Below are 23011 nucleotides of genomic sequence, written 5' to 3'. Positions count from 1 at the left end.
GGAGTCTGCAGGGGTGGATGCTCCCGCACCAGAGTCACACTTCGCAGCAGGAGGCGCACTCCTTGCTGAATCAGGCCGATGTACAGGGTCATTCCCCGGCCTGGGTATTTGCAGAGAAAACGTTCCTGCCCTTCTCGACTATGGCTGGGGAACAATGAGCAGATACTGCACCTCGCTGCGACACGAGCTTCCCCAAGGCAGTGCAGACGGCACTGGTGGTCGCCGCTGATGGAGAAGGATCGCGGGCAGGAAGCACAGAATCTGAAGCCCAGAGACCTGGGCACAGTCATGCACCCTCCATTCGGGGAGGCTAGCCGCCCACCACACCTCTACCACCCGAGACCCCGCCCCCACTCTGCTCGTTCCACTCTCTCGCTCTTGCCGGCCAGCCTGCCGGCAACAGCTTCAAACCCCGGCCAGCGGCTGGAGTAGCCCTGAACCCTGGCCGGCCCGCTGGTGCCCGGAGCAGTCTGGAAGAGCTCTGAGCCCCAGTCTAAGTGCTCTACACTTAAAATGCTGCAGCCTATGCCGATGGGTGAGGTTCTCCACCTCCCTGAGAATTCGCCCATAGACCTAGCTCTGTCTACACCAGGGTTTGGGTCGGTTTAACTGCATCACTCAAGGGTGTGGATTTTTCACATCCCTGAGTGACATAATTATACTGACCTCATTTCCTAGTGTAGACCAGGCTTAACGTCTAACCTGCACCTAGCGGCCGGTCACATTTTAGGTCTTCATTTGACAATGTTCCTTGAAGGAGCCTCCTTTCATAGGGAGAGTGCCATGCGGCTGTGCTATCATTTCACAGCGTGCGGGGTACTCAGGCCCCCCCTCGCACAGAGCAGTCGCACGTTATCAGACCTATCGTCCTAAATCAGCCAGTTGCTGCTCAGAGTTTTTTTCCCATTGCATGGAAAGACAATCACTTTCAAGGTCATGGAAGAGGCACCTGCTACACTGGCAACAGCACTGCCCTGTGACAGCGGGAGACAGAGGGAGAATTACCTCTCAGCAATAGAGGTGTAGATGCAGGACAGTATCTCAGACCATAGGCATGGAGACAGCCTAGTCCTGCTGCTGGGGCCCTTCACATGTGGAGAGCTCCTTTTTAAGAGGAAAACAAACATTTCACCACGAAGCACACGGGCCTGCTAGTATCCCTAAATGGCCCCCTCAGGGATTGAGCTCACAACCCTGGGTTTAGCAGGCCAATGCTCAAACCCCTGAGCTATCCCTCCCACCCTGGGACTTGACACAAAGTCTTCAGAAGAGAAAGGCTTTGTGCATGATCCCGCTGTGCCACTTAGCCCCTGGCAAGTTAGTCCGCAGGAGCCATGGCTGTTCCAGACACCTGCATGTCCCGGGGAGCGGACACAGCAAGGCTGGTGAAGGACCAGCAGCAAAGCGATCCCCTCCCATGATTTCCCAGGCATGGCTGAGGTAAATGGTGGGTCAGTTTCTTGCAGAGATTTTGCACAAGGCAGGTTTTCTGCCAAGACGACTAGTAACTACACAATAACCGAAAGCCTGTGTTTTCAACAGCTGCCTCTCAGCTCATCCACACTTGCACAGAATTAACAAACGGCTTGATCCCTGGATGACACACAGGTGGGAACAACAGAATGACTCTAGGTGCAGAAGTGCAGAAGCTGGCATTACAAGAAGCCCAGTGGTGTGCCGTTTTAGTGATGCATTCCAACTGTACCTGGCACTCCCGTGCAGGCAGGCACGCAGGCAGCGCTGCAAGGGTTACACTGGGTCACCTCCTGCACTCAGGACCTACTTGCAAGGTTAGATCAGTTTTCACATGCTAGCTTGCTCCTTCTCCTTTGTGCATATCATTATGCAAATCTCCCTCTGCTCAGAGAGCGGAGGCCAGCAGATCAGGAGCGTGTGCAATGAAGTGCCCACTAGCTAGGCCGCTGGGGGACTGGCATAGAGCTAGTGAAGAGAATCAGATGATCTGTATGCACTCTAGTCTGAGGTCAAGGTATTTAACTGCTTTACTTGCAATGCTCCAGTAACCGGTGCCCCACAGTGAAAAGTCCCATGACTAGAGCCCCAGGTTCTGTCTGCCCAGAACAGGAGACCAGAGGCTGCAGCTGGCGGAGAGCTGCAGCCCTTCTCCCTGGGGCCACTGCAGGATCATTCCCACAAAACACTAGTGTTAAAAGCAATAGGCTCCTGACAGTCCCCTTGGCAGACGGCACTATCCACTGCAGCCTGCTATCCAATCCTGGCTGTGGGCACGGACAGAAGTTTCTCTCCCTTCATTGTGTGCCCTCATACTGCTCTCCGCCAGCTGAAAGAGTCAAAGGGCATGCTGGGTACTGGCCTGCAGATGAGCCCACACTACCCACAGAGACCAGGAGGACTGTGGCATAGGAGGATTGTGTTTCTCAATCCCCTCCCTTCACCACAGCACTATTTAAAGGGGGACAGGCCAAAGTAGCATAGTTTAACAGGGATGGAGAACACAGGTATCAGTTAAACTGGGGGGGTCTGAGCAGCGTGGTGCACGGGAGGCAGGGGCTGCCTGGACACTCCCGGCCCCTGGCAGAGACGTTTGTGGTCACTGGGCTGCGGAGGAGTGGCAAACATCACAGGACTGACTCCTGGCTATTCACTCAGCTAGAAATCAGTGACCTGCCTCGGGGGGTGGGGCACAAGACCCTGCTTTAAATAAGTGGCCTGGAGCCTGCTCACACCCTTTACTGGTTGGCGGGGCACTGTCAGCAGTGGCCAAGAGTGGAGAAGGCTGATGTGCCAACCTACAATGCAGAAGGGCAGGCTGGATGGCCCTAATCAGCTGGCATCCCATCACAGGCCAGAGCTTTCACCACAAGGGCTCCAGCCAAAGGGAGATGGCTGGTACACAGAGAGTATAACAGCCTACTACAGCTGCCAGTTAATTGAGTTATTCCTTTAGCTCGAGTGCCAGAGGCCTGTACTTTGGCGGTGAAGGTCCCAGGTTCAGACACTGCTCAGAGCTCATGGTGGGGATCCATACAAAGAGCTTTGTTAGGAGACACGCTGGGGTATTCCCAGGGCTGGAATGTGCCAGCTGCGCCACCCAGCGTACTGAGTCTGCTGTCACATACCACTGAATTCAGGGAAAGATTAACTCCCCTGAGCACCACTCGGACACCTCTGGTACACTAGTAAAGGGCCACACACAAGCCCCCTTGATGGCCATGACCACAGAGCAGTAAAGGGTTAATGGACGTACAGGGCCAGACACGAACCCACAACCTGCTGCACTGATGGTAGTGGACCAAGCAAGGGGCAGCTTATCGTACATGCTTAGCATAGAAAGCAGCACTGGCAAATTTGCAGCAGTGTTATTTGGATGGTTTCGTATACTGAGAACGATGAGCCCTGTGGCACATACCCGCGTGCTTTGTCTTTGCCAGGAAGGTCTGGCCGGCGGGCCGACTCTGGGGTAGGAGATGTAGCTTTGTTTAGTTAAAGAGCCCTTGATCGATAATGCATGGAGCATTAAGCAATTCACAGGCCCCCTCGGAAGATGCTGCTGCTCCATAAATAGCGGAAACAGAGGCCAGTCCCTGGCAGCAATCTCACAGGAGCTCAGCAGTTTTCCAGGAAGATCCAACCCGCTTGCTTCAGCAAAGCTTTGGAAGGGCTCTTCCCTGACCTATGGCTTTCCTGAGAGGAGGAGGGCCCTTGACACTAATGTGAGACACCTCCATCCATCTTTAGGCACCTCACTTGGGGGCCGGACTTTCGGAGCGGAGGGTGCGCAGGCGAGCTGTTCAGGTGCTGAGATGGCTGCATTCAGGGCCATCCCTAGCTATTGTGGTGCCCTATGGAGGCCTGCGGGGGGGCCGTGTGGGGCCCCAGGCCTCCAGGGGGAGGGGGGCTGGCTACTTCCTGCAGTAAGTGGAGTGACCCAGCCCCAGCCTGCTCCACTCCCCTGGCTCCCAGGCTTGGGGGAAGGGGGGGAACCGGCCCCCAGCACTCACGGGCGGCGCGGCTGGGAGTCAGGGGAGCGGAGCAGGCTGGGGGCGGATCGCTCCACTTACCACTCTGTGAGTGCAGGCTCGGGCATGACTGCAATCTTCAGGGGAGTGGGGGCGGGGCGGGGGCAGGGAAGGGGGAGTCCCTAGGGAAGAGCTGGAGCAGCACGCAGCTGCGCAGGGCACCAGGAAATTTGGTGCCCCACAGAGCTGCGTGCTTTGCGTATGAGTAAGGTTGTCCCTGGCTGCATTTAGGTGTCTAACGTGAGGTGCCTGAGGGAGAGAATTTTGGCTTAAATGCCCAAAAGGTGACAGCCCGGCAAAAAAGTTACAGGGAACAAAACCCCAAACAGTCCATTTTGGCTTGAGGGGAAGCCAACCCTTCCTCCAGCTGGATCAACCTCTTCAGCAAGAGCCTTCGTGTCTGTCCAGGCCAGGCCAGCCCACCCCACCGCACGGCTACAGCCCTTGGTTTTTCTGCAGGCGAACTGGCCTTGTCTACGCACACCAGTTGCACAGATTTTACGCAAGCTGTTTATGATTGCTAGTTATTTGTATCACAAGAACACCTCTGGAGCCCAGCTGAGATCAGGGTCTTGTACATCCTTTGCTTAGCAAGACTGTCCCAATGGGGCGAGAGAGTCAAGCCACGGCTTATTACCAAAGGAAATTACCAAACGGGCGGAGAACACTGAATTAAACAAGCTGTTGCAGCACACCCAGGCTGGCTTGCTGTTTACTCCCAGCCACATCCATCAGACCGTGCCCAAAACCTGCACTGTGGCCCCTGCTGCATAATCTAGCCTTCGTCACATCTGTGGGACTGATTGTTGCTGAATGCATGGTGTAAAGTAGAGCCCCATAGAGTGTCTAAATGAGCCCCAAAAGCCTCTCTCTTCTACCCGCTCCTCTGAGCGTTGTTGTGATGCACGTCTCTGTGAGGGAGGTATTGCTCTCACAGCCACAACGTGATTTGTTCCTGTTAAGCCATGCCAGCGTAAGGAAGGCTGAGCGAGGTTTGCAACACCTCCAGAGCGGATTTTTAATAGAAGACACATTTGATGCATGAGGCTGGTGCTGGCTGGAGGTGAGCAACGGGGAGCAGCAGCCGATTGCTGACTTCCCAACACAGCTCTGCCAGTCCTGACCTGCAGCACAGCATTCCCTGCTGTTCCAGGCAGGGCAGAAAAGGTGGTGGAGTAGCACTGTATGTAAGGGAGCAGTATGACTGCTCAGAGCTCCGGTACGAAACTGCAGAAAAACCTGAGTGTCTCTGGATTAAGTTTAGAAGTGTGAGCAACAAGAGTGATGTCGTGGTGGGAGTCTGCTATAGACCACCGGACCAGGGGGATGAGGCGGATGAGGCTTTCTTCCAGCAACTCGCAGAAGCTACTAGATCGCACGCCCTGGTTCTCATGGGTGACTTTAATTTTCCTGATATTTGCTGGGAGAGCAATACAGCGGTGCATAGACAATCCAGGAAGTTTTTGGAAAGCATAGGGGACAATTTCCTGGTGCAAGTGCTAGACGAGCCAACTAGGGGGGAGCTTTTCTTGACCTGCTGCTCACAAACAGGGAAGAATTAGTGGGGGAAGCAAGAGTGGACGGGAATCTGGGAGGCAGTGACCATGAGTTGGTTGAGTTCAGGATCCTGACACAGGGAAGAAAGGTAAGCAGCAGGATACGGACCCTGGACTTCAGGAAAGCAGACTTCGACTCCCTCAGGGAGCAGATGGGTAGGATCCCCTGGGGGACTAACATGAAGGGGAAAGGAGTCCAGGAGAGCTGGCTGTATTTCAAGGAATCCCTGTTGAGGTTACAGGGACAAACCATCCCGATGAGTCGAAAGAATAATAAATATGGCAGGCGACCAGCTTGGCTTAACGGTGAAATCCTAGCGGATCTTAAACATAAAAAAGAAGCTTACAAGAAGTGGAAGGTTGGACATATGACCAGGGAAGAGTATAAAAATATTGCTCGGGCATGTAGGAATGAAATCAGGAGGGCCAAATCGCACCTGGAGCTGCAGCTAGCAAGAGATGTCAAGAGTAACAAGAAGGGTTTCTTCAGGTATGTTGGCAACAAAAAGAAAGCCAAGGAAAGTGTGGGCCCCTTACTGAATGAGGGAGGCAACCTAGTGACAGAGGATGTGGAAAAAGCTAATGTGCTCAATGCTTTTTTTGCCTCTGTCTTCACTAACAAGGACAGCTCCCAGACTGCTGCGCTGGGCATCACAACATGGGGAGTAGATGGCCAGCCCTCTGTGGAGAAAGAGGTGGTTAGGGACTATTTAGAAAAGCTGGACGTGCACAAGTCCATGGGGCCGGACGAGTTGCATCCGAGAGTGCTAAAGGAATTGGCGAATATGATTGCAGAGCCATTGGCCATTATCTTTGAAAACTCGTGGCGAACGGGGGAAGTCCCAGATGACTGGAAAAAGGCTAATGTAGTGCCAATCTTTAAAAAAGGGAAGGAGGAGGATCCTGGGAACTACAGGCCAGTCAGCCTCACTTCAGTCCCCGGAAAAATCATGGAGCAGGTCCTCAAGGAATCAATCCTGAAGCACTTACACGAGAGGAAAGTGATCAGGAACAGTCAGCATGGATTCACCAAGGGTAGGTCATGCCTGACTAATCTAATCGCCTTCTATGATGAGATTACTGGTTCTGTGGATGAAGGGAAAGCAGTGGATGTATTGTTTCTTGACTTTAGCAAAGCTTTTGACACGGTCTCCCACAGTATTCCTGTCAGCAAGTTAAAGAAGTATGGGCTGGATGAATGCACTATAAGGTGGGTAGAAAGTTGGCTAGATTGTCGGGCTCAACGGGTAGTGATCAATGGCTCCATGTCTAGTTGGCAGCTGGTGTCAAGTGGAGAGCCCCAGGGGTCGGTCCTGGGGCCGGTTTTGTTCAATATCTTCATAAACGATCTGGAGGATGGTGTGGATTGCACTCTCAGCAAATTTGCGGATGATACTAAACTGGGAGGAGTGGTAGATACGCTGGAGGGCAGGGATAGGATACAGAGGGACCTAGACAAATTGGAGAATAGGGCCAAAAGAAACCTGATGAGGTTCAATAAGGATAAGTGCAGGGTCCTGCACTTAGGACAGAAGAACCCAATGCACAGCTACAGACTAGGGACCGAATGGCTAGGCAGCAGTTCTGCGGAAAAGGACCTAGGGGGTGACAGTGGACGAGAAGCAGGATATGAGTCAGCAGTGTGCCCTTGTTGCCAAGAAGGCCAATGGCATTTTGGGATGTATAAGTAGGGGCATAGCGAGCAGATCAAGGGACGTGATCATTCCCCTCTATTCGACATTGGTGAGGCCTCATCTGGAGTACTGTGTCCAGTTTTGGGCCCCACACTACAAGAAGGACGTGGATAAATTGGAGAGAGTCCAGCGAAGGGCAACAAAAATGATTAGGGGTCTGGAACACATGACTTATGAGAAGAGGCTGAGGGAACTGGGATTGTTTAGTCTGCAGAAGAGAAGAATGAGGGGGGATTTGATAGCTGCTTTCAACTACCTGAGAGGTGGTTCCAGAGAGGATGGTTCTAGACTATTCTCAGTGGTAGAAGAGGACAGGACAAGGAGTAATGGTCTCAAGTTGCAGTGGGGGAGGTTCAGGTTGGATATTAGGAAAAACTTTTTCACTAAGAGGGTGGTGAAACACTGGAATGCGTTACCTAGGGAGGTGGTAGAATCTCCTTCCTTGGAAGTTTTTAAGGTCAGGCTTGACAAAGCCCTGGCTGGGATGATTTGATTGGGGATTGGTCCTGCTTTGAGCAGGGGGTTGGACTATACGACCTCCTGAGGTCCCTTCCAACCCTGATATTCTATGATTCTATGATTCCAGTCCTGAGGCCCTCCTGCCACAGCTCTGCTGATGAATCTCAGCCCGACCTGCAGCCCTGCCCCTCCCTGTCGGTCTAGGTTGGTGGTGTTGTGATGAGAATAGACATTCTGAAGAGAAAAGGCTGCAAGTTATCAAAGCTCATTCTCGTTGTGATGGGTAGTTTTGAAGTCCGCTCTCCAGCATTGGTGGGCAGGCTGGTTAACTCACTGGTCCACTCGGCACCTAGCAGAACTGGGGCTTCCTACTGGTCCCCTACACGGAGCGGATGCTGGAGAGCGAGCCAGTCCTGGAGGATGCCAGCGTTCCGCAGTTCCTGTACCCTGGCTGGAGAGTGGCATCTGGGATGTACCAGAAGGTTTCTGATGAGAATTATGCAGACGCCCATTTGATTTGTTCTTCACCTGAGGAGCCCATCATTGAAGCCATTTCAAGCTACTTCCTTTCTAGGATGTTCAAGTGCATTATGGGAAAATCCTGGCCTTGTAGCCTAGCATCGGTAGGGTGCAGCAGGGATGGGCTTCCTAGAGCTTGAAGAGATGTGTGTGAGAAGCTTCTGTGTGAAAAGCAGCCGACAGGGCAGATACTTCTTTCACTGGCTTCTGGAGTCTCCAAACACCTACCACACGCACCAGCCTTCTCCACACCAACACCTCCTCTTCCTGCCCTCAGCAAGGCCCAGCGGCCCTGCTGCTGACAGCTGTTTGCGTGCTTGTGAAGAGAGGGTGAAACCACTTTCAATGCTATGTCAGGATAAGCGGCTCAGAGCAGCCCTGGAGCCTAAGCCTGGTCCATGGATCCAGCCTCACACTGCTCCCCAGCTCTGCCCTGGAGGGGCTCCCTGGCCTCTCTGCTGGGCCACGCAGGGCCAGCTGTGGTCGTTGACTTGGTGATGTGGACTGACCCAAAGCCCAGCTTATAGCAACGCTTGTCGTGCTCTAGGCTGGCCTGCTCTGCTGCACCTTGCCCCTGTAACCACAGGTATGGGAGAGGTTACAGCACAACCCTACCAAAATGGGCCAGCCTAGAGAAACTGCTGCAAGCCAGGTGCACAATCTCCAATGGCTGAATGATTCCACCCAGCCAGGAAGCCAGAACGGCTTCAGTGCGATAGGAAATGGGGTGGCAGATCCAGAAGGTGAGCGTGCAGGTCGGAGACAGGGTGAAGCCCTGAGCACTAAGCAAGCCAGAAAACCCAGGGTTCCCCTGTCCTATCAGCCGACCCCTCTCCTCTTAACTGCCTCAGATAAGAAGGGATTACGCTTCCCCACCCCCACCCACTCACCCCCTTGGTGATTCCAGCAAAGTCTGTGAAACATCTTCGAGTGCTTAGACCAAACAATGCCTTGGCATCACTGGAGCTTGGAATCGCAAGCAGCCATTTAACAGGAATCGTGGGTTTTCCCAGTGGCTGGGTTTCCATTGCAATGAGTAGGAGACAACGAGAAGTCAGCCCCATGTGTTACACCAACTCCCATTAGCCAGGTCCCAGGCAATGCTGCTTGAAATCAGCATCTTTCTACACCAGCCTCACAAATCGCTGCTCAGTCCCAGCCTCCCCTTCATGGGAAAGGGCACCCAGAAGGTGTTTACGGTCACCTCCAGCAGCTTCCTACGGAATCTCATTCTCCTCCCTCCAGGCCTCGGAGCTGGATCTTGCCTGGAGACGGTGCTGGTTTAAGTGATGGATGATCTCAGGACATGGTTGAATACCCATGCCTGTGATCTCAGACCAGCTGGAGGCCCTCAACACCCTGGATCGCAAGGGGCTGATGACCTCTCCCTGGGAGCTGGTGGGGGTGGATGAAGCTGAACAAAGCTAGCTTTGTTCCTGCCTCTGGAAGAACTCTTCCAGGGTTGGGATGGACACCTGCTCCTCTTCTTCAAAGGCTCTCCATGTTCCAACAGGGCTCGGTCCTGTCACACAGCTCCTTCCACAGCAGGTGGCCAGGAGGGATCAGAAGATGCTCTGGGCAACAGCGTTTAGCAGCACACTGAACCCCCAGCCGTACAGCTCCTTCTCAGGAAGCACAGAGAGTGCAGTTTTCCTGCTGTCCTAGGGGCTACACAGAATAGGGTCCTGGGTGAAAAGTGGCTGGCTCAGGCTCCATCCAGGGAGGAAGGGGGCAATGCTGAATGACGAAGAGACGCATTGGATGAGTGGCCGCCTCACTGCGGATGTGGGCCTTTGCCCTCCAATTGTCACTGGGCACACAATAACGTGCCCTTTCCTTGGCTGTGGTCGCCCTTTCCTATCTGATGGGGACAATCTGCAGTGGCAATAAGTGATCTGGAGTGGAGCACGCTCTGCTAGCTCAGAACACAGCAGTGCGGGCCGTCACACCAGGGCTCTCCGCTCCGCACTGGCATCAGCTCAATGGGAAAACCTGGCTCTCACTCAAGCCCTAAACAGGCTTGGAGTGGCTGCATCTTTGCCTCCCAGAGCCACAGCAAGTGGGTGGGAGAGGTCCCCTGGCTCTGTGTGGATGGGGGACAAGGAGATTCCCTCCAAGGATGGACCATTCGACTCAGATGCCTTGACTCCAGGGAAGGGGTCAGTACCAGAGACACCTCCTTGACTAGCTGTATTGTTGGCTCAGTAACTGATGGCTCAGATTTCACCATCCTCAGCCTCTCCAGGAGAGGTGCCTCCAGTACTAGGCTCACAGTGAAATCACTCGATAGCAAGATAGCCGATACTCAAATGCTGGGTAGCCAGGAACATGACTCCCAGGTAGTAGGCCTTTCCAGGCCTTTGGCTCTCAGAAGGTGGAGCCCAAGATGAGTGAGCAGCCTGGCATTGGAGAAGGTGACTTGTGCCCGGGCTCATCTCTGCAGCATGTGCCTTCCTGCCCCGTCAGAGTACGTCGAAGCTGGAATGGTGGCGGGCGAGTGGAGCCTCTTAGTAGATGTGGCTCGGGAGGAAATCTCAGCTCCCCAGGATGTGCATGGAGAGAAACTGAGTGGAGGCTTGAGGTGTAGCTCTGCCCTTCCTCTCGGTGCCCAAGGAAGCCTGCACTAAGCTCTCCAGGAGGCACGACTCCAGCTGGCTTCTCTAGCTTTCCGAGTGCTCTTGGAGAAGGAGCGACACATGGAGCATCTCTCGGGGATACGTCCTGCTCCTAGGCAGAGGGAGTGCCTGGTGTTAATGGGCACTGAAGCTTCACACAAGGGGCAGGTTTGGACCCAGGAGATTTAGACACTACCGAGTATGGGGCTAGCCCCACTGAAACACTGAGAGACATACATTATGCAAAACAGACAGTAACTATCTAACTAACGATATGAACTCAGACTACTACCTACCTTCCCCAGCCCAGTGAGGCAGGTGGCACCACAGGGGTTCCATCTCACTGTCACTGGCAGGAAGAAGGACCCGAGGGGCAGTCAAGCCCACTCTGCCCTTTATTGCCCTGGGGGGAGGGGGGGACGGGGACTTGAGGACATCTATGGCTCAGGTGCGGCCCAAAAAGAACCTGATCTTGTGTGCATGGGGCACATGTGCACCAAGAGTGGACAATCACGCAAAGAACACCACAGGGTTCTCAGCATTTCCCCTGCCCTCTGGTCTCCTATATCCACCATCCATGCACATTGTCTCCTGGAGATGGACTCTTTGCCTTTCGCGGTAACCATCCCCAAGCGGGAACGGAGAACTGCCCCAAGAACCAATCAAGCCCCATTCTCAGCTTTATAAGAGCCCCTTCATTAGGGGCACAATTCAGTGTAACCAACAGCAAAGTTATTTCAACTCCAGATTCAGTCAAACAAGATGTCTGCACCTGCCCGTTTTGCACTGCCAAGTCCACCCCTGTGGGAACTGCAGATCTCCTGTACAGGGGCACGCCTGTGCCACTTTGGTCACCCAGGCAATATGCAGAAGCAAAAGGCTACACATTTAAAAGCTGCATTTCACTACGCACATTAAGCTGCCCATAGCTGACAATGTCAAACAGCTGGGCTCTGACCTTGCTATTTGGGAGCTGGGGAGGGCCAGTCAGCAGACCCTAGCAACAGATGGAGGAGTCTGGTTCACAGGGCTCTAACTGTAGGATTTGGGGATACACCGGAATATTTTCACTCCACTTGCATGCACTTGGCCCTCCGCTCCTGTTCCCATCTGCTCCCCTCACAGCAGTGGCTAACCCTGCACTTTCCCGAATGCTCAGATCCCGGCAGACTGGCCCGAGCCCCAGTCTTCTCCCCTCTACATCATTTCACTCCAAGCGAACTCCACTGGAGACACTGCTGTAAGTGAGACCAGGCAAGTCCACAGGGCTGTACCTCAAGGAGACAGGGGTACGAGACTGTTCCCCTTGATGTATCACACAATGCTTTCGCCATGCAGCGCCAGCCGCTGACCGGCTGCTTCTCACACTGCATTGCAAAGACATTTCAGAAACATTTTGACATCAAGACCAGTTTAAATCTTAAGGGAAATTTCTAGTGTAGAAAGAAGCAAGAGTTCCAGAGCATTAGCTCCAGAAGACTGCCAGGGTCAGTGTCATATCGGATACGTCAATCAGGGAGCCATGTCCTGCCTTTGCAGGGGGATGGGCTGTGTTTTACATGCAGATATTCGTGTTTTGTTCAGGGTTTCATAATCTAGACCAGGGGTTCCTGCTGGTGGCTGCTCTGACAAACCCTGTCTCTCTGTTCCTGACTCCAGCAGCCCTTCATTGAGAGTCTGCTCCAGGGCAGGGGGTCGAGAACTCACCGGCCACCTGCAGCGTTCCAGGCTCCCCAGGCCCCAGCTGCCCAGGGGAGAGCCCCGGTGAGCAAACGCTGCAGCCGCCTCCACTGACAAGATCCAACTCCGGCACCGCAGACACCGGCCCCATGTGTCTCCAGAGGCGCTGCCCAGAGCTCCGAGGTGGTGGTGCAGTGCAGGGCACCGATCCCTGCTGGCGGTGCCAGCGCAAACATCAAGGTGGCGCATCTCGCTACTCTTGGTAACAGCTATTCAGAAGCAACAGCTGGGTGCTGCAAGGAGGGGCCACTGCTTTGCCCCCCCCCACCCCCCATCTCTGCCCATGCTTTGGAGGCTGTTGTGGCTGCAGAAAAAAATCCGCTGGTGGCCACATGCAACCATGGTGGCTGCATTCGAGAAACGCTGATCTAGACAAAGATCAAACAGTTCTCTTGCTCCACGGGACCTTGTTTTTCAAGATGGCAAATAAACCTTCTGGATAACATAAATCACCATGTCAACAGCACTGTCTACATATGGGGGAAAGAAAATAAATGGCCCTGTAAATCTATCCACCAGGAGGATGGGATGGAGCAGCTGAGAGTATTGAACAGTCACTTGTCACGAGTCAATTTTCTTTATAGATCTCAACTAATTAAGCTCACCAGGTTTTAATTAAGACCTTCTGCTCGACAGGCAAGCCTTGGATACACTGGGAAGCTCGAGGATCTTCATTTGTGTCAGGGCCATGCAACGAAACCTTTTCATTCCAAGACAAGGACAAAGAAAACTACCGAGCCCCATCCAGCTCTGCAGAGACACTCGGAGCAGAGAGGAACCAGCTTGTTAAACGTGCCTCTCTGTGACATTTCAAAAGGCAGCAGTTTATGCGAACAGTTCAGCTGTAGCAGACTTTCGCCCTCACTGCTATTTCCCATTCTGCTCAAACGTCAGATGAAACCCCGTCCCAAAGGCCGATGGGCTCACGGCAGAAATGAGCCCATCTGGCCTGTTTTATTGCTGGCCTGTAGCCAGTTCGGATTGGAATACAGGGCGCGAGAGCTACACAGCGGGAGCATGAACCCACTCGGCGACGGAGCCCCTAAGCATTCTGGGGCAGCGCTCCCTTGATGCTGAAGGAATGCAGAGGGGAAGGAGTGTTTGAGGACTCCCATGCTTCGCTCTCGTCTCTGACAGGAGGCCATTCCTTGCCAGGGCCTTTTACTCCCCACTGGAATCAACATCACTTCCCACAGTGGCCACCCGTGACCGAGTCATCGTTCCTGCCACAGGCTGGGAAGACAACATCCTCCATGCGCAGGGCACGTTTGTGAGAGTCACATGATCGCGCCCATCCTGGCACACAGACAATTACAGCAGAACTCACACGACTGGGGTTGGCACCGCACGGCTGGCACCTCAGGGAGAGAAACCAGAGACCCACCTTGCCTGGGGGACAGCGACCTTCTAGCCAAGATTCCATGGGATGACCATCTCCTTGCTGTTTTCTTCATTTCCTCTGTCATTTGGGACAATTTTGGCACCACAAGGAGTGTTCTTTCAGTTTCAATTAAAGTGTGTCCCACCCACTCTCCTGCTGCTTCCACATCTCTGCTGGTAGGTCCTTCTCCTCCTCTCTCTCTCATGCTCCGGGGGTCCCACAGGGCCCCAACCTTGCCCTCCTCTTCTCGCTTTACACCTTCTTCCTGGGTGACCTCATACTCTCGCACTCCAATTACCATCTCTAGCCTGATCAGCTCAGCACACCTGATCTGTCACTTCCATCCAATTCCGCCTCCCGGCCTGCCTGGCTGACACCTCCCTCTTGGGTGTCTCACTGCTCACTCAAGCTTTGCATGGCCAAAGCTGAACTCCTGGCCTTCCCCCAAATGCTCCTGGCTTTCACTATGATCAGTCACCACCCTCCTGCTCCCTGCACCATCCATGCACTCTGTGGGCATTACTGAACACCACACCCCCACCTGCCCAATAGCTTGGCTGGGCAGCCTTTGGAAGCCCAGCTGGTGATGCCAGGGAAACTTTTGGGCTCCCTTTAGCCTCCTGGGGGTGTCACTGCATGAGCCTGCTCCTTGACTTCCACCAGGTATCCAGTTCTGTCCCTTGCAGATCCCCATGACCAGCCCTGTGCCTGCTCCTAAGGGAGCCAATGGCAGCTCCCGTCAGACCCTGGGAGCAGAGAATGGAGGCACAGCCAGGTTTATACAGTGGGGGCCTCATGCATTTTACATATGGGAACTATTGCTCCGAACCAGATTTAACTGAATGTATCCTGACGTTAGGTTCTGAACAATCAGGAGCACTCCCCTCCACAACGGAAACACAAAACCGGTTCACGTTTGGGCCTACTGACTAAGCACAACTGTCGACAGAGACAGAGACAACACATCTGTGGAGAATTTAGCTGCAAAGCTCCATGTGCAAGCTCATCCCAGACCCAGGGCTGGCAATTTGGTACTACGTCCAGCTAGTTAAAACTGTGATAGTTTCATTTTAGATTTGATAGGTTGGAAGAGGCTCCCACCTCCCCCTGGTCTCCCCATCATTTCCACCCTGTTACCATGGGGAATGCACGTTTTGCTTCTGCCTTCTGAAAGAGTGACTTGTGTAGGATCCGCTGCTGGGCCCATTCATAGCAATAACAAATGCAGATTGACTGCAGTGGAAGCAGGACCAGTGTGGAACAGGGGAGCCCCAGGGAACTGCTCTTCGAGGAATGCGACAGTGCTCCTGAAAGACTGAGATGAAGAGCCCCTTTCCCGCAGCCCTGTCCATACCTGCTCGCAGAGCGATCGGAAGCCAAGCTCATCTAGCCGGTCGAGTTCGTACGTCTCCCCCAGCAGGGGGTTGAACGGCTTTGCAGTGCGGTGCACAGTCGTTGAGTAGGAAGACACTGAAAATGCAGCAACGAAACACATCTGCTCGGTGGAGCTCTCGCACTTCACGGCTTTGTCCAGCAGCTCGTGGTATTCCAGGTCCTCGGTCAGCCTCTGCAGCATGGAAAGTGGCTCATTGAAGTTTACCTAATGCAGGGGGAATAGAGAGTTAGGCACGTGCACTAACGGGTGAGCAATGGGCTTCTGGCAAAGACACTGGCAGTCAGTGATCTCCAGGTAGACTATGGCCTAGCTGCTGTCCCACTGTGTCGCGTTGCACATCCATCCCCGTACACACTGCTCTCCCACACATCTAATTTTCAAGGTAACCTCTGACTTCCTGGCTTCCAGTGCTGAGCCCTCAGCCTCTCCGAGGTGACTGTGTCCTGAACAGAGATCTGGAGAGGAAGGGAACACTCTAATTCACCAGAGCAAACCGAGCGCACTGCAACCCCAGCTCCGCTCCTTGCAGTCCCGGGTTTACAATAGCTCCAGTGGCTCCCTGGAGCTGGGCTCATGCTCCGAAGGGGCCCCAGCCTGCTCCACTTGCCCTGCACCCTGAGATCCCGCTGGCTCCCCCCACCCACCACTTGCTCCTCTCGGCCTGCCCACCGGCTGGGTCTTGGGGGCCTCTGGCCATAGGGAGTTGGGGGTGTTTGGTGGGTGGGTTGTGTGGGGTGGCATGGGCCTGCCCCCAAGGGGAAGGGGCATGCTGGCAGCACAGGCCCAGGCAGGCCACTGTGCGTGGGGCAACTGCCGGTTTGTAAATAGTGCCCTTGCATTGGGTGGAGCAGGGCCACCCCTGCCATGCCATGCCCCATTGCCCCTGGCTGGCCCCTCGCTCCAGGGACTGACCTCCCCACGCCAGGCTCTGTTGCCTCCATGGGGGCCCACAAATAAGTTTGGCGCCGGGCCCACAAAAGGTCAATCCGGCCCTGGCGCCTTGTGCTTCACTCTACAGTCTCTTCCCCTCCTTAGTCTGGATTTTCCCATCCCCCTCCATGTGGGAGCTGCAGGAAACCTCACTTAAAACAGTGCAATAGCGTGTGTGGGCGGGTGCTACCAATGAATGGCAAGGCGGGTGGGGACTGCTGCCAGGTGGGGTGGAGTGAAGGGGTACCTGCCGGGGGAGGCCAGATCTGCTCAGACACAGTGAGTTGCCCAGGCTGCCCTCTCAGTTTAACTCTAGTGTTAAGGTGAAGAGGGTGGTTCATGCCTGGCTCCTAGGCTCTGCATCACATCACCAGGGCTGGGGGGCTTCGACTAGCATGGCCAGGATCAGCTGGGAACAGAGTGACCTGGGACTTGGAGACCCGCACGGACTGACAGCTCTCAGCTGCATCCTGTGTTGTGTGCACAGACACACTTTCCCCTCGAGAGCTAGAACTGGCACCAGTCACCCAGGCCAAACCGGCTCAGAAGAGAGTCAAGGAGTCAATGGGCCCGAGACCTGACTCCCCTCTGGCTTGCAGAGGGCGTCCCTCCACGTCTGGGCCGAGGCACATTAGCAGGGAAGTGAGTGTCTGTCTCTGGGGGAAGAACAGGGGAATTCATTCTTTAGGGCCAAAAACAGAGACCACTAAAACATCCCCTCTTCAGAGCACTCAGGCAAAATGATCTGTGTCAATACCAACATCAATCCTCAGACGTGAAACATTTCAGCAAAGGGAATATACTCTGTGCAGAACAGAACCCTGGCATCCTCCACCACCGGCTACCTTCTATTTACAACCCACCCCCAAGGAGCCTTTCCCCAGCCGAAGGTGGGCCCCTCTCACTCAGCGCCGCTTCCTGTGTCAGCACGATGGGGTTACTCAAGGACCATAGACAGGGGCCTCCAGCCATTGCCAGACTCACTCAGCAGCCCGAGTCTGATCGCCCACAAACAGGCCGCCAGCCCAGCCCGGCCTGCAGCTTTATTAATAGCAAGATGAAAACCAGCTGCTTCCTGGGCCACACGAAATCGGAGGGAAGCAGTGCACCAATTCCCCCTTCATTCTAGTATGTGATTGCACACTCCAGAGGGTCCTCAAGCTGAGTACACAACTCCTGGGCCAGGGGACAGAGGGGATGTGATGCCAGGTGGTTAATGGCAGGTTCCAGGAGAACGTTCCAGGTTTTAAAAGTAAGGCAGTTTGAAAAGCCAGGTACCAAGCCTACCTAGTGCAGAGCTAGAGGCGAACCGACCTGAACTATCCGACACCGGAAAAGAGTCCCTCTCCAGGGCACTCTCTGCACTGCACATTAGCTCCTATTACTGCCACCAGCGCAGCTGCATCAATGCAATCCCTAGCACACACGGGCAAGGATGCTCTATGCCCTTGCTTTTCAACCTTTTTTCATTTGCAGACCCCTTTGGAAATTTCGAATGAGGTGCAGACCCCATTGGAAATCGATCGTCTGTACATAGAGTTGAATTCTGTTCAGTCAGTTTTCAGTCTAAGTCTTTCGTGGACCCCTTAGACATAGTCCGTGGACCCCCTGTTGAGAACCATTGCTCTACGCCATGATTTGCACCTCTGCAGCTTGCCCTGGTTTATAGCAGAGCTCAGCTTCCTGGGTGCAATATGGGCTTGCCTGTCTGCACTGGAGGTTTGCGCTTGTGTAGCTGCACCGAGGGCTGGAACTGGGGCAGATCTTCAGCCTAGAAAGGTCTCGATAGGAAAACAGAGCTTTGAGATAGTCCAGAGAGCCACAGCTTTGAAAGGACTCTCTAATAAGATTTAAATAACAATGGCTTAGTGATCTGACATCCCTGAATTCCAGATACTGGCAGTGATTAAGCTGGGCTTTCTGCCCTGCCTAGATCTCAGGTGTGAGACACAGTGAACAGAGAGCCATCAAAAGGGAAGAGGTACAAGGAGCGAGTCAGAGATCTATTTACTGTAACGGTGGGGCTGGGAGCAGGGAAATGCTGCTGCTGTGCGCTCTGCTTCTATCCTCCTTGCATCATTCATCACAGACCCAATGGTGGCAGCTAGCAGAGTGCAGGTGTCTCACTTCAGGGCTGAGGCCAAGATAATGACTCTTCTGCCTTCACAAATTTCTGCCTCTGCAGGTAACCTGAATAATTCCACACTCGCTCTTCCCGCCAAACATGTTTGATAGATAGAGCTGGAGCTCAAGCCTGATGCCATGCTGCAGAAGGGATCACGGCTGGACATCCTGCAGCAGTACGAGGCATATGGGGAGAGGGGAGACTACACCTACACACCTAACTTTTTGTTGCACAGCTAATTACTCCCCTCTCTCTGCTTCTATAAATAACCAGCAATTAAATCCTCAGCCCAGCACCTCCTCTGGGTTAAGAGCTCTCTCCACTCCAGCTGCAGCCTGCATGGCAGCTAGAATCATTCCTTCTTTTGCTTATCCCACTAAATTGGAAGGACGATGCTCTTGCTACACGCAGCGAAATATTCTGGAATCATTATTTGTAGAGATTTGATCGTGGGTCTCTTTCTTAAAGCAACACTGTCAGAGCAAGTCTACCCCTGAAAGTTGATGCTGGAAAAAAAACAGCTTCAGGAAAACCTAAGACCAAAAGAAATGTTACCATGAAATTTTAAAAAGTTTCCAATAAATATAAGTTTAAAAAAAAAAAGTAAAGTGTCCTCTGCAGTGTTAGCGCCAGGCTAGTGCATAAGAACCAGAACATGAAACTAACTAACTAGTTAGTTTCATGTTCTGGTTCTTATGCACTAGCAAAAGCAAAAGAGAAACTGATCAGACCATTTTCATTGTCCAAGCTGAAGGAATGTTACAATTACAGCAGAGACACGGTGGGCGAGGTCCTATCTTTCTCTCACCAACAGAAGTTGGTCCAGTAAGACAAGCTTTCAAGCCACACAGAACTCTTTTTCGGGTCACTCTTATCTCTCTAGTATCCTGGTGCTGACACATCTACACCTACGCTGCACTATTACAGCTGGCCAGGGTTTTGACTACATGTTTTTTCACAAAAAGGAAAAAGCCAATTCACTGAAACTGTTAATGGGAAAGGGTCAGTTTTGACCTGAAAACCACAGACAAAAGTGTATCAAAATTGTTAAGATGTCTTGTGTCAACATTTTCTAAACAAAAAGTTTGGGGGTTTTTGTTCAGAATAACTTTTCTTTTAAAAATGTAACTTCATTTATAGTGAAAAGCGTAAAGAAGAGTGGTCAAAATTGAAATTGTCAATTGACCCAAATCAATCAGATGGTCCATTTGAGAAGATTTGACTTTTTGTCCTGATTTGGTATGGGAAAAATGTTTTAAATCTCAAATTCTCATGAGATGGGAAAACCGCTTCCCCCTCAGCCCTAGTTATATTTTTATGTACACATTTCTTAAAATCTGGTCAGTGTCCCTCTGAGATTTAGCATATCCTAAATGGTCCTGCTTTGAGCAGGGGGTTGGACTAGATGACCTCCTGAGGTCCCTTCCAACCCTGATATACTATGATATAGGCAATAGGATCCTTAGAGCATCCTCAAAACTTTGAGGTGGAGAGCTAAAGGAAGAGTTAATCGGCTGTGTCGAAAAGGTTGGTTTCCTTGCACATTTACAATACAGCCTTTACAAAATGGGCAAAGCTCTACCACCTTGAGAGAAGTCGCTGAAGACAAACCAGGCAAACTGATCCATTCCAACACACAGTACCAGAACCAACCCAACAGCTGCTCCAACAACACTGCACTTTCAATGGGAAATCAAAAATCTTCCCACTGATGAATAAAGTTTAACCCACCAAAAATGCAAAACTCCCACAGCTGATTTATTGCACATTCCATTTTGAGACGCAGAGATATCAACTCACAATGAAAATCAGAGGGACCTGTTCAATTGCACAGAAAGATTTCAAATCTCTCAGGTCATATAGGGAGGAGATGGGGTCTGGAAAAATGCTCTATGGAATGGCAAAAAGAAAAGTCTCTAAGGTGCCACAAGTACTCCTTTCCTTTTTGCGAATACAGACTAACATGGCTGCTACTCTGAAACCTGTCTCTATGGAATGGAAGATCTATTAAGCTCCTTACATCTGCCACTGGTGTGCAAATGGGGACTAGGGAACAAAAGAACCAGCCCGGGAAATATTTAGAAGTGCATATAAGACATTAAGAATTTTTTCCCACATTCACTATCCTGGCGCTATTAACTTGGGAATGACAAAGGACTCTGACACTAATGCACAGCACCCAGATCAGTCCATTGCAACCTCCTGCTGATTTGTATTGCACTAGAAGCAAACGCATCACAGAGACTGGCTTTAAATTGCCCTTTACGATTGCAGCCTTTCCCAAGAGTTTACTGTTCTCAGAGTAAATATCTCAAACGAAGGTAACTGGGGCAGCCCTCCCCAGCCTTCAAATGGGAGCTCAGTGCCTCGCAGAACTAGGTTTTTGTGCTGAGGATGCTGAGTGCATGCTGGAGGGGGAGGACAGGCAGCTGTGGTCATTGTTAGGTCCCATCGGTTTGTTTACAGCACAGGGGTTATTGTACAGTTTACTGGGGACAGCAACTTGGGGAAGTTGTGTGGGTTAATTTGCCCTGTTGGGGTTTATTGTAATTAATTCCCACAGGCTGACAGATGACGTTATTGGGGCAGGCAGAGCATATTGTTCTCACATTCCTGACTCCGCATTAGTAATTCCCGGGATGTTCTGATGGACAGGAAAGGTATAAATTGCTCCAAACTGCAGATGCAGCAGCTGCTGGTATTTTTACACAATTCCATTAGGTCTAGGCATTCCTGTACACTTCAAACTTTCCCCTGAAATGGATATTGCAGAAGAGTCTAATGGGCTGCCCAGGACTGTGGTGTATCTGCTGGAGAACATTGTGGGAAAGGGATGGAGATCTACCACTTAGTGCCACACAGGCTGTTGGACCACATAAGGGCACAGCGCCCAGGAGGGATAACGGGTGTTTTCCCAACAAAATGCACAAGCTGCCATAACAGGACATTTTCCCTTCTGACCCTGGGGGGAGGAGTCAGTGAGTTCTGTAAGAGCCGGACTTTGGCTATATGGCTACAATGCAAACTCTCTCCTGACTGGAACAATGGTTCTCAGGTTAGTTCTGTCCTCTGACAGGGTCACAATAACCTACATTCGCTGCTGGAACTCTCCAGCGGCCAAGGCCTGAGCCTGGCAGTGCTTAATCTTCAAACGGAGACTGGTCAGACTGCACCATGACCGTGTCCCAGGAATGGTGCTTACAGGGCCGGCCAGCAGGAGATGCAGAATCAGCCACCCGTACAAGGCAATTTTCCTTTGCAAAGTGCCTTTTCTGATGCAATTTGGGGATGGGTTCCTGGGCAACACTAAGGGCAGGATTTCATCTGGGTCAGCACCAGTCCCAAAGCCTAGTGTCTCCCACGGGCGCTGCCCAGCAAGGTGTTCAGGAGCATCCCGCAGGTCCCTTTGCCAGGGCCCAGCAGGAAGAATCGTGGTTCCTGCTGGGCCCTGGCACTGGGGAGGCCTCAGCTGGAGTCCTGTGTCCCGTTTTGGGCCCCACACTACAAGAAGGATGTGGAAAAATTGGAAAGAGTCCAGCGAAGGGCAACAAAAATGATTAGGGGACTGGAACACATGACTTATGAGGAGAGGCTGAGGGAGCTGGGATTGTTTAGTCTGCGGAAGAGAAGAATGAGGGGGGATTTGATAGCTGCTTTCAACTACCTGAAAGGGGGTTCCAAAGAGGATGGCTCTAGACTGTTCTCAGTGGTAGCAGATGACAGAACAAGAAGTAATGGTCTCAAGTTGCAGTGGGGGAGGTTCAGGTTGGATATTAGGAAAATTTTCACTGGGAGGGTGGTGAAGCACTGGAATGCGTTACCTAGGGAGGTGGTGGAATCTCCAAAGCAGAACCACATCTAACGGGCTCGGGAATGTCCCTCAGCATGTCACGCACCCTAGGAGCTTCGCTCAGTGGTTCAGAGAGCTCTCTGAAGCATGAATTCCAGTGTCACCTACCCAGACCTAAGCAATTCTTCTCCCCCAACTGGGACAATTCACTGGCAATGCAGCTGCGGACTCCACAAAGAGGTTTCCCGGTTCAGAGTAGGAACTGGAAACTTTACTGTCAAGACAGGACTCTGCTTTCCTTTTCTACAGAGGAAAGCACTTTGAGAAGGGGACCTGAAAGCAGATGGCTGTAAACAATCCTCCGACAGGAGTAAGTAACTTCAGACCCTCCCCATGGCACAGGGGATACGTGACCCAAACAGGGGGATGCTGACACCATTGTCAGTGCTGAAAAACACCAGAACCCATAGAGCACTGCCCATGGCCAGTGCCTCCCATCTGGGAAGAGATCAGTTCTCCACGTAGAGGTGGGAGGAGATCAAGCCAGGTCCATCATAGAATATCATGGTTGGAAGGAACCTCAGGAGGTCATCTAGTCCAACCCCCTGCTCAAAGCAGGACCGATCCCCAATTTTTGGTCCAGATCCCTAAATGGCCCCCTCAAGGATTGAACTCACAACCCTGGGGTTAGCAGGCCAGTGCTCAAACCACTGAGCTATGCTTCCCCCACATCATCACAGAAGGTTTTTCCATAGAGCATTTGGTGTCAGTGACAGCCTCCCTCCCCCGATGCTATGCCGTAGGG

General features: G+C 52.5%; 1 protein-coding gene across 6 annotated transcripts in view; it reads right to left on the bottom strand.

The window, feature by feature from the left end:
* Positions 1 to 23011, bottom strand: part of OSBP2 (oxysterol binding protein 2) — a 344207-nt gene that overhangs the window by 25845 nt on the left and 295351 nt on the right. For all 6 annotated transcript variants that reach the window (XM_043529960.1, XM_037878931.2, XM_037878932.2 and 3 more), the window contains one exon: positions 15320 to 15565. In XM_043529960.1, the coding sequence (XP_043385895.1) occupies positions 15320 to 15565 (246 nt within the window). The remainder of the gene's footprint in view (positions 1 to 15319; positions 15566 to 23011) is intronic.

Source organism: Chelonia mydas, chromosome 15, assembly GCF_015237465.2.
Source record: "Chelonia mydas isolate rCheMyd1 chromosome 15, rCheMyd1.pri.v2, whole genome shotgun sequence".
Classification (NCBI taxonomy): Eukaryota; Metazoa; Chordata; order Testudines; family Cheloniidae; genus Chelonia; species Chelonia mydas.
Note: the sequence above shows the minus strand (reverse complement) of the source record. Positions and strands in the feature narration are given on the sequence as shown.